We start from the raw sequence: 13345 nt of genomic DNA on the forward strand, positions 1-13345 counted from the left end.
CAAGTTTATTTTTTACTGAGAACTAAGTATGTGTTGGGATCTCTAGCTGAAAACACTGTTGAAACACCCAGCTAGTATTTATAGTTATTTTATTGCTACCTTATGGCCAGGTGATACTAAACTAATTGTGTCAAACTTTCTTCTTGATTTCCTTCCTTCACCCAATCCCTTAATTACCACTCAACCCTGAAAGTTGCCCCAAAGTAGCCAAGTCTCCATGTGCTGAAGGTCTGGAAAGCAGCTGGCTACTAACTTATACGAAACTCTTCCTAAGGTTATGTGGTAGTCTGCAGTGTTTTTCAGTGGGTCTGAAAGGTATGTCTGGAGATGCTGAACACAAATGGATGGTATCAGCCTGAGCTGAATCTGCCTTTTATGCCAGGGAATAGAGACCGGGCTCTGAAACTAGGATCTGCCTCTGAGATACTGAGAGGACCTGAACATGTCTCCCATGTTTCAGCCTACCTGATTATCACAGAGAAGTGCTTTCTACTGCTGGAGTCACTCTGTTGACATGAAATGATGACACTGGTGATTTAGGAGGGCTGAGGGCTTTGCATGTGGCACCCTCATCCTGGTGTGCAGATGGATTCCCAATAGGAAGGCTGAGCTGGGAATTGCAATAGGTGTGCAAGGTTGATACTGCTGCTCCTTGGTTTGTGGGTGGCTTCTCTACCAACTCTCCCTCACTCTGAGCACTGCAGCAACAACCCCAGAGGGCTGGAACACCCATCAACCACCCCCATTCCACCCGGGGATATAACCCTCAGCGTATTCTCTTCAAAGACCCAACCACACTAGTGTGCACAGAAAATCATAGAATATCCTGAATTAAAAGAAACCCAAAGGATCATCAAAAATCCAACTCCTGCTCCTGCACAGGGCAACCTCAAGAATCCCACCGTGTGCCTGAGAGTGTTGTCCAAATGCTTCTTGAACTTTGTTAGGGTTGGTACCATAAGCACTTCCCTGGGGAGCCTGTTACAGTGCGCACCACCATCTGGGTGAAAAAACTTTTCCTAATATCCAACCTAAACCTCCCCTGACACAGCTTCATGTCATTCCCTCAAGTCTTTTCACTAGTCACCAAGGAGATGAGATCAGTGTTTGCCCGTCTGCTTCCCCTCACAAGGAAGCTGCAGAACAGCCGTGAGGTCTCCCGTCAATCTCCTCCAGGCTGAACAGAACAAGTGCCCTCAGCCGCTCCTCGTAAGAGCTGCTGCTTTAGAATCAGTACTGCTGGCAGTGGCATGATCTGCTTTTGCGTTTCCCGTGCCCCCGGTTTGCTACACTCTCCCAAAAGTATCTTAATCCACAGATTTTTCTGTGTACTTTTTGCAGGATGTACTTTGTGCGGGGTGCACTTTGACCGGGCAGGCGGGGTGATCCCGCCCCCGGGGCTCCTGGCTTGAATCCGGGGTAGATACGGAGCGCTCGGGGCGGCCCGCGGGGAGTCAAGGTGCGGGGAGGGAGGACGGGACGGAGCGGGTCAGCGTCGCCGACACCGTCGGGCAAGACCGGTGCGACCTCTGCCGGGGAAGAGAGCCAGGCACCGAGAGGGAGGGCGGGTCGATGGGTGCCGGCGGCGACGCCCGTAGCGGGACTTCCCTCCCTCTCTTCTTCTCTGCGCTCCGCTCCGTTCGGTGTCCGCGGTGAGGCGGGAGTGGGCGTGGCGCCGGAGCGGAGCCCCGCAGCAGCTGGGGTCTCCGCTCCCTCCCTCCCCCGGCGGCCTCGGGCCGGGCTGCGAGGCCGGAGCACCTCGCGGCCGGGGCGGGGTCAAAATTTACCGGGTCGGTCCTCAGCAAGGCAGCGAGCGAGGGACTCGGCAGGAGGCGGAGGGAGGGCGGGGAGCAGCGGAGCATCATCTGGCGGGGAACGCGAGGAACCAAATGACTGTGAGGAAGGGCGGTAGCCGCCACCGCCGCCGACAGAGGAGCGAGCCGCGGCGCAGCGGCAGCAGCAGCCCCGCTACCCGAGGCCTGCTGGGCGGCGATGGCGGCGGGCGGCGGCGGGGCTGAGCAGTGCTGAGCCGGGCTCGCCGCCCGCGGGCGCCGCATGGCGCGGGCCTGATGCCGGAGCGCGGCCCGGCGCCGCGGCGGCGCTGCGGGAACAGGAGGAGGATGGCGGGGCTGGTGTGGAAGTGGCCGCGCACCCGCCTGCCCGTGGGCGCCAGCGCCTTGGGCGTCTTCGTCCTCTGCTGGCTCTACGTGTTCCCCGTGTACCGGCTGCCCGACGAGAAGGAAATAGTGCAGGGGGTGCTGCTGCAGCAGGGCAAGGCGTGGAAGAGGAACCAGACTGCGGTCGCCCTGTTCAGGTACCGCCGTGCGCGGCCCAAGGGCAGTGGGGACGAGCATCCGGGAACGGGCAGCCACGCGAATCCGGGGCCCGGAGCCCACCCGGGCGCCCTCCCCACCCGGCCGAGCTCCCAAGCTATTCTTTCTTCCCCGACCCTTTGTTTTTTCCCAGCGGGCGGCAGGCAGGCAGGGCCCTTTCTGCCCAGCAAAACTTTTTTTGGGGTGGCTCCGTTCGCTGTGGGGAGTAGAAGGGGCTCGGCGCGGGGGATGGAGGCTTATCCTCGCAGGGATACCTTTCCAAGGGGGATGAGGTTTCCGAGGATTGCGGCGGTTGCCCGCACAATGGGATCTTCTCGCTTCCCCTGTATCAGTGGCAGCGGCAGCCCCTATGGCTGCTAACAAACCCCAGGGCTGCCAGCCCGGCTTCCCTCGGTGCTGGGGACTGCCAGCTTGCTGCCAGGAGAAAGCCCAGCTTGTGGAGCTTCCCGGGATGCGCAAGGGAAGGTTTGCGTGGATGTGCATTCGTGTCAGCATACCCGCTCTGAGCAGCACTTGGGAAGCTCAGCGCTGGTCCTTGACTCCATGCGGTTTATTATAGAAGCCACGTGAAAAGGCACCTTTTCTCTTATCTTTGCTTTTGATGTGGCTGGGAAATGGCGATAATCCCTAGCGCCCATTTCACCTTGCCCAGCTGCTCAGGAGAGGAGGGATGTTGCAGCCAGGCTGCCACAGCTGAGAGCGTTGGAGAACAGACAGGGTCCCTGCGGCGGGGAGGATTTTTTTAAATCACTCCACTTTAAAAAGGAAATTTGCATCCCCTCAAAAATTTCTCCCATGTTTGGGTAAAATACAGGGAATTGGAAGAGAAGCAGATTTCCCTCCCTTTCCCGGAGGGAAGCTGTTTTTTTTTTTCTCCCTGTCCTCCAAGTAGCAAATTAAAGATCAGAGTGAGTGGTAATCAAATTGCCTCCAAAAAACACCCTCTTTAGTAAAATGAATCGGATCCAAAATTCAAGGGACTTATTTGCCCTTTAAAAATAATTTTGTTTGGTTTTAAGTGGCATACAGTTTTGTTTGAAGTTCTTCAGTATTTTCTGAATGTATTCGCCTTTGTCATGAACTGGAGCTCATGTGATCACTTAATATCTTGTCTGCTGGGATAACAGAAACTTTACAGTTCTTGAAAGGCACATTCTTCCATTAGCCCCCAAAGCCTGCAGGAAATCTGAGCAATGATAGGTGATAAGCAGGTGTGTGTTAATATTATCTCATTAGGCAGGCCTGGAAGAAGTCCTTCCTTTAACACAGAACCAGCAATAAGGTACAGATGCAGGATCCCTCTCCTAAAGCACTTAACTAACACTAGAAGCTATGTTGATCTTCTTGAATATTAATTGATCTTGATCCTGTGTACCATAGATCCCCATTTTTGGGGGTAGATGAATCCAGCTTTTTAAAAAATTACCCCACAGGTTACGTCGGAAAGAGTCTGGTCTATTAGTTGTCATGTTTGTAAACCAAATGTTTAAAGATTGGTAGTGCTGCTGCAGTTTCAGTTTACAAAACAGTTTTTAGACCATTTCCACCACATGGTTTAGTAACAAAAACTCTGTGTGGCTTATCAGCTATTCCACTTGCCCATATGTTTTTCTACTCTCTAAGCATAGTGATTATCTCAGAAATGCTATTGAAGAGAGTCTCATGCAATAAAAGGAGCTGTTGTTTCTTGTCTATGTCTCTTGATGAGTTGGTGCAGCACTAAATACAATGAGCTTTGAATCAATCTGCTTCAAAAAGTTTTTAAAATAAATTGTATGCTGGAGATATGTAGTGAGTCTAGTAAACTATATTATTCCAGCAGTTGTGATGTAGAAGTCTGTTTTTGCTGCTTAAATTTGCTTCTCTTCACGATAGAAGATTTTGAAGCCCATGTCAGTCAGGCAAGCTGCTGTATATTTGAGGCTAACAGAAACTCTTTGCTCTGGTCCTGCTGTCCCTAAGCAAGCTTGCTGTAAAAACTCCAAATTTCACTTTCTGCTGGAAGATTCCAGTGAATGTCAGTCTCTGTTTGAATGCAAAAGGAGGGATAAAGCTTCACAGAAAACCTGTGCGTGAACTTTCAAGTAATATGGCTTTCCATAATAGTCTAATATTAAGTGTGCTTTAATGTATTATTAATAAAATATTATTTAAGAAGAGTGTTAATTGCTGTTCTCCCTAGCCCTCCTGCCACATTCTGTTAACAAACAGTTTTGATTTTACTCAGTTTGAAGCATAAATTGGAATTCATCTGTGCTAAAAATCCATATGCAAATATTCATAGTACTGCTTTGTGTAATGCAGTGGCATTTTTGGTATTGTATAGCCAGGTTCTTGCTACACAGAGCAAACACCTGATAGGTTTGGAACTTTCTCCTATAAACTCACTGGACTCCTGTTGCTGAAGTAGATGTTGGGTAATTAACTCGATGAAATCATACTTTTCAAACCTCAGAAGGGCTATCCCCTCTTTGCCTTCTGTACCTGGATCAAGGACAACTTCACTAGGTGACTTAGCAAGGTCAACAAAACCATCTGGGTAATCTGGGGTAGTTTGGGTTGAACCCTGGCAACCAAGTGCTGGTAGCTCCTCAATCTCCACTGCTGCTTCCTTCTGCTCTCTGTACAGCCAGAAACCTTATGGAAAGATCAGACCCCTGTAAACTCTTGCTTATGCAAGAACCCAGACTGGCCTGGTTCTTGTGGAATGATTCGATGGGGGTTTTGTGTTTGAATGAGGATTTCCAGAACTGGCTTTCAAATATAAATACCTGTTTAAATAGCCATGGATTCCTTTAAATTTCAAGACATTAGTGGTTCAGGGTAGTCAAACTGTGAAAGCATCTCCTGTCTGACAAATGCTCAATATTCTGTCAGATGGTTAATCTGCTTGATTTTGAAGTGCAAAGTGCTCAAAATAGGAGTAAGATAGCCGTTAGTTGCTCTAATGATGGATGTGTCTAATCTGCCTACAGTAAAATGGCTTGTCATGCTCTGAGGTGGTTAATGTTATTGAGCCCTAACTGTTTTTACAGATTGTTTTAGGGCCTAGTGCTGCTGAGATTATTTAGGCAAAAATGTTTTTAATTGTCTGTTATTTGCTAAAGTAAATTACATACAGTAATACCTTTAGGATGGTTCTATTTAAAATACTGCATTTCATTAAAGGCAGAACTGGATCTTTTAATCTGCCTTACAAGCTCCATACAACCACAAATCCCAAGCACTGTGTATTTATATGACACTTCTTTCATTTGTTTGTAGAGGGTGGAACTCCTCTAGGGAGTGAATATGCTTGTGGGGGGCAGCAGGTTTTGGCCTGTCAGGAGTCCCACTGAAGGGGTCGGATGATGATTAGTGTCTTAAAGGTTCTTCAGGAAGGGATGGGGCAATCCCTGCAAGACAACAGAAAGGCTTCCCTTGAGATGTAGCTTTTGCTAAATCTTGTTTCTGTTCTTGCTTCTGGTGCTGCAGTTTTGTGTGATGCTGAAAGGTCACCAGGGATTATTCTGGTGGTGGCTTGATTAAACTGGTGGCAGATGTCCGCTGTAAACTCACTGTTCATGACCTGACTCCATTCCAGAGCATCTGCTATAACTTGTCTTTGCTCTCCAGTAATGTCCCCTCTGACACGGCCAAACTGGCTATGCTCACCTTGGCTGGTGGCTTCTCCACTCCTTTCCATCAGATTTGTCCTCTTGTCCATTTTCCATGGACAGAGCAGAGAATCTACTGCCCTGAAACCACACAGCAGGGTCAGTGGCTGAACTGGACAGAATATCCAGACTCTGGTGTTTGCAGTGTGAATGTGAAAAGACTGTGAAGCCTCGCCTACTGTTGGCTTTGTGTGCCTTGTGAAAATCCTGTTCTGTTCCCAGTGTGCCAGAGGGGCTTTCTTCACTGTAACTTCCTCTGTCAGCTGCTCTTTGCCAGTTGTCCCTGTCTGTGCGTGGAGTGCAGTCACACGAGGAGCATCCCCCTGTGCACATCATTTTTCATTCTGGATTGCATTAACACAGAACTAGAATTCCAGGTCACTTCCCTGGCTGGGTAAGACAGATGCTATTGCCAAGTCAGCAAGGTTTTCCTTAGTTCAGATGGCTTTTTTTTTTCCTTCTCTTTTTATGTCAACACTGCAAATTACATGAGTGTTGGGATCCTCACTGTGCTATTTCAAGGGAAATCTGAGATTATTGCTCTGGTTGACTTTAGATAAGAGTTTGGCCCTTCTTAAACGGCTTCATCAGACACAGTATTATTCCTGCTTTCATTAGACACATGTGAAGGATGGTGTTAGGAGTCGACCTGGGAGATGCTGGATTAGGTTAGTTCTGCCTCTGTGGCCCAAGAAGCCCTGCCCTGAAACTAACAGGTATGCCAACATGAGCCAAATCCAGTCCATTTTTCCGTCCTGAGTAGGTGTTGCTACTGCCTGGCTGTGTTTTCATCAACATTTTACTTGATTTTGTTGTTGTTGCTGTTGTATTTGCTTCGTTGATGATAAATGGAGTATTTGTAATTTGTGGTTTCCAGCTGAGATGAAAAGTTGTTTTGGTGAAGAAGTACAATTTTGAAGAGCAGGATAAAGGTGAGAGGAAAGAAATGTTCTTACTCCATGTTATTATTTGGAAGCTGTGATGAAGAAAGCAAGCTGTAGAGAGGTTTGGCTCCGTATCTTCAAGGGTGGATACCTGAATGATATGAAAACAATGAGAATTAGTTATCTGAGTTAGCTCACAGTGTCTTTGCAGATGAGAGCTATGCTGGCAAGATAGGAGTTGATTTAAATTCCTGAGTTCCAGCTCCGGGTCTCATCCTTGACCCTAAGTAGCATTTTCTTACAGACTTTGATTCGCAATCCTAATGAAACAGACTGTTGAGATCTGTAGTATCTTGCAAAGTGTTGGATTGCTGCCTTCCTTTGGATTTGTAAAAACCCCAGTCTGCCAGTATTTATGGGAGGATGTAGCCAGCTCCCTGAGGCTCTTTTCTTGTTAGCTGGGAGCAGCCGAAGGCCCACAGCCAGGCACTGGGGAACAGGAGGAACAGAGACTTCGTTGAAATTTAGGTTAGCCAGCTGGGGCCCCAAAAGCCTGGTATGTACATACCTAGACACTGCTGGATGTATGTATTTTCCCATCTATGTTTTCCCTTTGTTTGCTGTGTAGTGGATGAAATGGGCACTGAATCATCCATACAATGTAGCAATGAGTGATTTATTCCTCTAGCTGTAATTTTCATCTTCAGAGCAGCCAAGAGTGCTGCTCCCATGTGACATATGTTCAATGACATATACGAAAATTCCTATTTTGAGGCTAGTTCCTAGTAGGTAAATGCATGGAAAATGAATTGTCTTTTTCCCTTTAGAATTTGTCTTTCCCCAGTGTGGATGAACCTTACTGAAATGAGGAAGCTGTTTGAACTGCAGCCTTCTGTTGTTCCAGTTTTCTGAGCACCAAAAAATACTTAAATTTTTAATCCCTGGATATACATTAATCTTTTTCTGTATGCTTCCTGGAGTTCTCAAAATGCAAGGAAATTGCTCCTAATGCTAAATCATTTTAACATAGCTGCATGCAGTTAAATTCAGGCTGAAGCACATTAATCCAAGCTAAGTAGTGTTTGTAAACCTCAGTGATTTCAGAATCTAGAAACTAGATTCAGGTTTTGTCATGCCACAATTTTTACGTACAGACCAAAGATTCTTCTCCCAGGTCTTGGATTTTAATCTGATTAGAAAAACAGCAGGTGGGGTGGGACAAGGCTCTGATAAGTCCCTGGACCCTGGCAAAACGTTTTTTCTGTAAAGTAATTTCTACAGAAGCTCTGAGCTTCATGAAGAAGCTGTGCCTGTTGCCTTGACCTTAGTGGTATTTAAAATTTTTAACAAGGTGAATTATATGGTGGAGAACTAAATCCTGGCTTTCACCAGGATTCTGGAGGTCACTTTCCCATTGTTCCATTCAAGATAAAGGTGAAAGTTGTGAAATTAGATTGTTATGCAATATTTTATGGCTAACAGAATGGTGTGGGGTTTTTGTTCTTATTGCATTAAATCAACAGACTTTAATTTTGACTTCTCCTGTTCCATTTGCTGGAAAATGCCCTCCTGAATTTCTTGGTTTAGAGATTCTCTTTTCAAATGGAGATGTGGCTACAGTGAGGAACAGCTGAATAGAAATGCTTAACTTTTTTTGTCTTCCATGTTTGCTGAGAGCATCTTGAATATTTCCTGAACAACCATTGTGTTTATATTTTTTCCTTCTTTTTTCCCCTCCACCTCTTCTTCAGCCTATTCCCATTCTTAAGATGCCTGAGGCCCTCCTCAGCTTTGAGGGGAGCCCCAGATTATTTGAGTGACTCCTTTTATAATTATCCAATTATCATTCACAGCAGTGATACAAAGAACTTGTGCGAAATTTACTCCTTTATCTCCTTCCCCATCTGAACTAACAATCACCTTCTCCAGAGTCTTGCAACTCCCACTGATGCTCACGGCATCTGTTGTTTTGCATCCTTGATGTTCCAATAATTGGCTATCAGGCTTTCCAGGTAAACTGCAGACTTTGCCTTCATGTATTAGCAAGATAAAGGCTTTATTTATCAGGTTGCCTCTGCTCTGAGGAAGCACCATCAGGTTTAGTTTAAAAGTTGCTATATAGCTATCCTATATTTTGAGGAGCACTGGTAAAACAGATCATCAGCTATTTTCCTTGCTTTCTTGTGAGAAAAACTTGCTCTGCATATTTCTGGAATGCCAGGAGTGGCCATTGCTGTAATAGAGAAATAACAGCTTTGTATTTCCTGTCAGAGATGGAAGACAAACAAAACTTTTTTTTTTTTTTCCCAGTGAAAATGTTTTGATATTTTTCTGTGTGGTCCATCTTGGCCAAATGTCAGTTCTGGGAATTCTATTTCATCTGCCTCAGTGTTTCGAGGTTCCCTTGTTCTATTGATGCTGTTGGTCCTGCAGTGTGGTGTGTCCCAGGGCAGGGTGATGAGGGACCTACTGCTGTAGGTAGTACTCAGAAGTGCCAAAAGGGTTGAGGAAACCAGTTCAAAAAGCTGGAAATGTGCAGTGAGGGGGTGATGTTGAGCCCAAAGCTCTCTGATTGATGCCTGCCTTTCTCAGTGAGTCAGTAAGATTTAGGCGTAATGGTAATTGGGATGAAGACTATCAGGTTACTCATCTAGGGTTCAATCCTTCTACTTTTAACTGCCAGGGGACACTGGATTTTGGTTCCCCATGTACATCTATACAACAAAGGAAGCAGAGTTATAAAGGGAATTAATGAAACTACATACATGACCTGGTTATCTCTTATAACTGAACTTCAGGTCTAGGTCACCACTGGAGTCAGTTGGGAATTCTGTGAATAATTATCACTGTCCAGAAATTACTATTTTTACAGTGCCATAAGGTTGCAGAGAGACATTCTGTGCTCTGAAAGATTTTCCTTACCAAGAATGTTTGTAGTGAGATCCCAGCTATGCAGATTAGGAATTTTTATTAATGGGGTGGGTTTTCCATCTGTTAGTGCAGTTTTTAATGTGAAGGAATACCTGGGCAAGTGACAAGATATGGGAATGTTCCCTGGAGGAGTGATCCAATACTCGTGCTGAAGGTTTGGTGGATACTGGCTCTTGCTGCTGCTAGAACCTGGAGGTACCAGCTTACTACTTGTGAAGTGTGCAATGCTTTTGTTTTAGTTTTTTTTCTTCTTCTTTCCATGACTTCCATTGAAGCATTTATCTGTTTCAAAGGGAATAGAAGAGCTCTTTATTCCATATGTAGCATTCACTGGAGATATGAATCCCTGTTCCTGGATAGTAACTCACAGTTACTTAGAGTAAAAAGAATGAATTGTCAGTTACTGGTGAAATTCAGATTCTCTACTTCTGCTCCATCTGTGAGTTCTGTCACTAGACAACAGTAGCAGGTGCTGCAGCAGACATTCCTAATTGGAATGTAGTCTTTAGATTATCCTTGCTCACTGTGGGTGATTTACTGCCATCCACTCAGGGAACATTACCTTCTTATTTGTCTGAGTGAGGTTCAGACTCTTTGCAGTCTCCTGTGCTGTGCCATTTACTACTTAGTGGCAATGTAAAAAGCATGATAATAAATCCATATGGGGTGTAGCCGTAATATGGGATAGAAAGGAGATGCAATGTTCATGAGGCAGGAGCAGAGGAATGCTGTTGGATCAGATGAGAATGGGAATGATGAAGTGAACTCTCTGTCTACAGCTTGCTTAAAGATCAATTTGAAAAATAATTTTGAGATTAATATATGCTGTATTTAATTTTTATTTGCTTTTAGACCTCTGTAATTTTTATGATATAATTAAGAAATGGGTTGAGAAACTTCGGTCTGTCTACATATGTCTGTAAAGTAGATAATTCACCTGTAAGTTCTCAGAAACTTTATATATCCACCACTATTCCTCAGTTATGTGGAGAGGAGTTTAACATTTATCACTGTGATGGTCTTAATTCAGGAGTATGAGGACACCTTTTGCCAAGGACCAGGATTCCAACTGTTTTCAGGTTCTAGAGCTCTGAGACTCAGCAGGCCAGGAGATGTCCACCTGCAAAATTTCACCTGGCTTGGTGATGCTTACTCCTCTCTCAGAGCAAAGCAGGAAAGGATGCTGAACTACATATTTTGAGGCTAGGGGCACTTAATATGACTTGGAGGATGCCCACCCTTGTAATAGGTGTGCCAGCTCTTGCAATCAAGTGAATTTGTGACAGTCTTCCTTTCATGGGATAGAAATGAAAAAGAATATTTCAGTCCTCATACCTAAAGGGAAGTGCTTGTAAATGTGAATGGTGGCTTGGCTCTCAAAAGGCAAGTAAAAATCCAGTGTGGGTTGTTGTTATTCAGATGCCTAATTTCTGTGCTTAGTCATCATTTTGGGGGCCTGACTCATGGTTTTTAAGTGCTAGGGATTGCTATAGTGAGAATTACATATCAGCCTATAATTAGATGCATTTTTTAACTAAGGAAACTGCAACAGTGAAGGGAATAGGAGAAACAAAACCAATCTGGGCATTCCTTCATAGGTTGTATTATTGAACATTTTGTCTTGGCAGCCAGCAAGCATCTAGCACAAACACACTTGCTGAGCCTTATGGACAAATGCTGAACATCTCCAGGTTTATGTATGCCCGGTTGGATGAAGCAGTAAAAGTGCACGTGAGATATTTATTCTTTCTATCCTGTTTAAGCCATTGCCTTTAAGTATATCCAGAAGGGAATGTCAGAGTGTGCAGTTTGAGCTTTCTGATCAAAAAATGGGAACAACACAAAAGCTAACCTATCATTAGAGAAATCATGTGTTTTGATAGTTCTGTTTAGACAACAGAACAAGGGAAAAACACTTATTTAGTGTAGTTCAGTAAATGCTAATGGGTCCAGCATCTGAGAACATGTTTATTTTTGCCTTGGGTCTTTGATGCTTTCTTTCATTTAAAAAACCCCCAAACAGTTTTGTGCTTCACTTGTCTAACAGGCCATTGGTACTGTAAGTCTTGTACTAAGAAGGTTGAGTTTGTTGTTTTTGCCCACCTAATCTGTAGGAAAATGTTGGTTTTACAAGTTTAGTACAAATTCTGTTTTCTCATCTGCTGCAGAACAGCAGATCTGCATCATGGAGAAAAGCAAAGTTCCCTCTGCTGGTGTAGAGGGAATTGGGCTGCTGGGGTTCCAGTGGGGTGTGGGCTCTCTTCTTTGTGGCATCACCAGGAGAGCACGTGCAGTGTGCTGTCACTTGAAATCAGAGGTCAACCTAGATGAATACGAGCTTGCTCAGCATTTTAGAGCTTAATCAGTTCTTTCCTAAAGAACTTCTGGCTTAGTCATTTGGTTTCAGGTGGTGTCTCGTGTGGCTCTGCAGTCTATCTGGTGAGAATGTTACTCCTTTCCATTTAAGATCAATAACTTGTTTTGCCTTAGAGAAATTAAAAAGAAACCCCAAAGTCCTGAGAAGTAATTTGTTTCCACTCATGAATTGCTGCCAGTGTACAGGTATTTCTCAAACACCTGGATAACTGCTAAGAACAGATTAGCTTTAAACAAGTTTAAGGAAGAAATAGCCAGGCATTGTCGTTTCATCATCGCCTTTTTGGGTCTAAAGTGAATGGTCTGAATCTATCGCAAAGGAAGATCTCCCAAAACACACTGGACAAGTCATTGAGCACATAAACATGATTTAAAAAGTATTTTTGAACCAACTTTCAGGCAATATTCCTGTCTTAAGATGCCTCATTTTAGGACTAAGTAGGTTGAATGATTTATTTAGTGCATTTTTATTTTTATCCTAATACTGAGTAGATATCTTGGTTTAATTTCTTGAAGGATGTTTAGGATTTTTGCTTGCTCTTTTTAGCAGCAGCTTTTAAATGTTGATACTGTAAAAGACCATAAACCTTTAGAAAGTTAATTCACGGTGAAAAGCACTGTGGGTCCTCTGGGCTTATGCTTTCCCTGAGCAAGCTGATACACCTCCTCTGAAAAGAGGAATGGGGAGGCACTCTTGGGATTTCTTGCCTCCTTTTCCTCACATCCCTCCCTGCCTGAAGGTGGTGGCTGTGCCTACTGTCCCTTGGGAATTTAAGGTGACATCATAGGCACTCCAGCTCCAGAATAACTTGTGCCCTGGTGTTTTAGAAGAGGATTGCCGTAATGCTTTGGATCGTTTCCAGAACCACCTCAGCTGTCACCAGCAACTCTTCCCACTTCAAAGAGTAATATGTTCTATAAATAGTGGTGCAAATTAGGCTCTGGTTTTGTCCCAGATCCCTGAACTTATGTCGTCCCCGGCGACAGGACTGTGGAGTGAGAGGCAGCAGGTGCTGCCCCAGTGTCCAGCTTGGACAGGGCCGGGGGCACAGCTCTGACATAATTTAGTCTTGTCCTGGTTGCTGGCTGCTGTCAGGAATAGGGTGCCTTCCTTCATATATTCTTATTCTTACTTAAAAACTGAGTTTTCTCTTGGGAAAAGTGT

At 44.9% G+C, this 13345-nt stretch overlaps 1 protein-coding gene across 2 annotated transcripts in view; it reads left to right on the forward strand.

Moving 5' to 3' along the window:
- Positions 1-1600: 1600 nt before the first annotated feature.
- ST8SIA1 (ST8 alpha-N-acetyl-neuraminide alpha-2,8-sialyltransferase 1) overlaps positions 1601-13345 on the forward strand; it is a 126586-nt gene continuing 114841 nt past the window's right edge. Inside the window, exon 1 of one of the 2 annotated variants that reach the window (XM_048300123.1) lies at positions 1601-2314. In XM_048300123.1, the coding sequence (XP_048156080.1) occupies positions 2070-2314 (245 nt within the window). In that variant the 5' untranslated portion in view covers positions 1601-2069. The remainder of the gene's footprint in view (positions 2315-13345) is intronic. The other variant, XM_048300122.1, reaches the window with a different exon arrangement.

The sequence above is a fragment of the Corvus hawaiiensis genome, chromosome 4 (assembly GCF_020740725.1).
Source record: "Corvus hawaiiensis isolate bCorHaw1 chromosome 4, bCorHaw1.pri.cur, whole genome shotgun sequence".
Taxonomy (NCBI): Eukaryota; Metazoa; Chordata; class Aves; order Passeriformes; family Corvidae; genus Corvus; species Corvus hawaiiensis.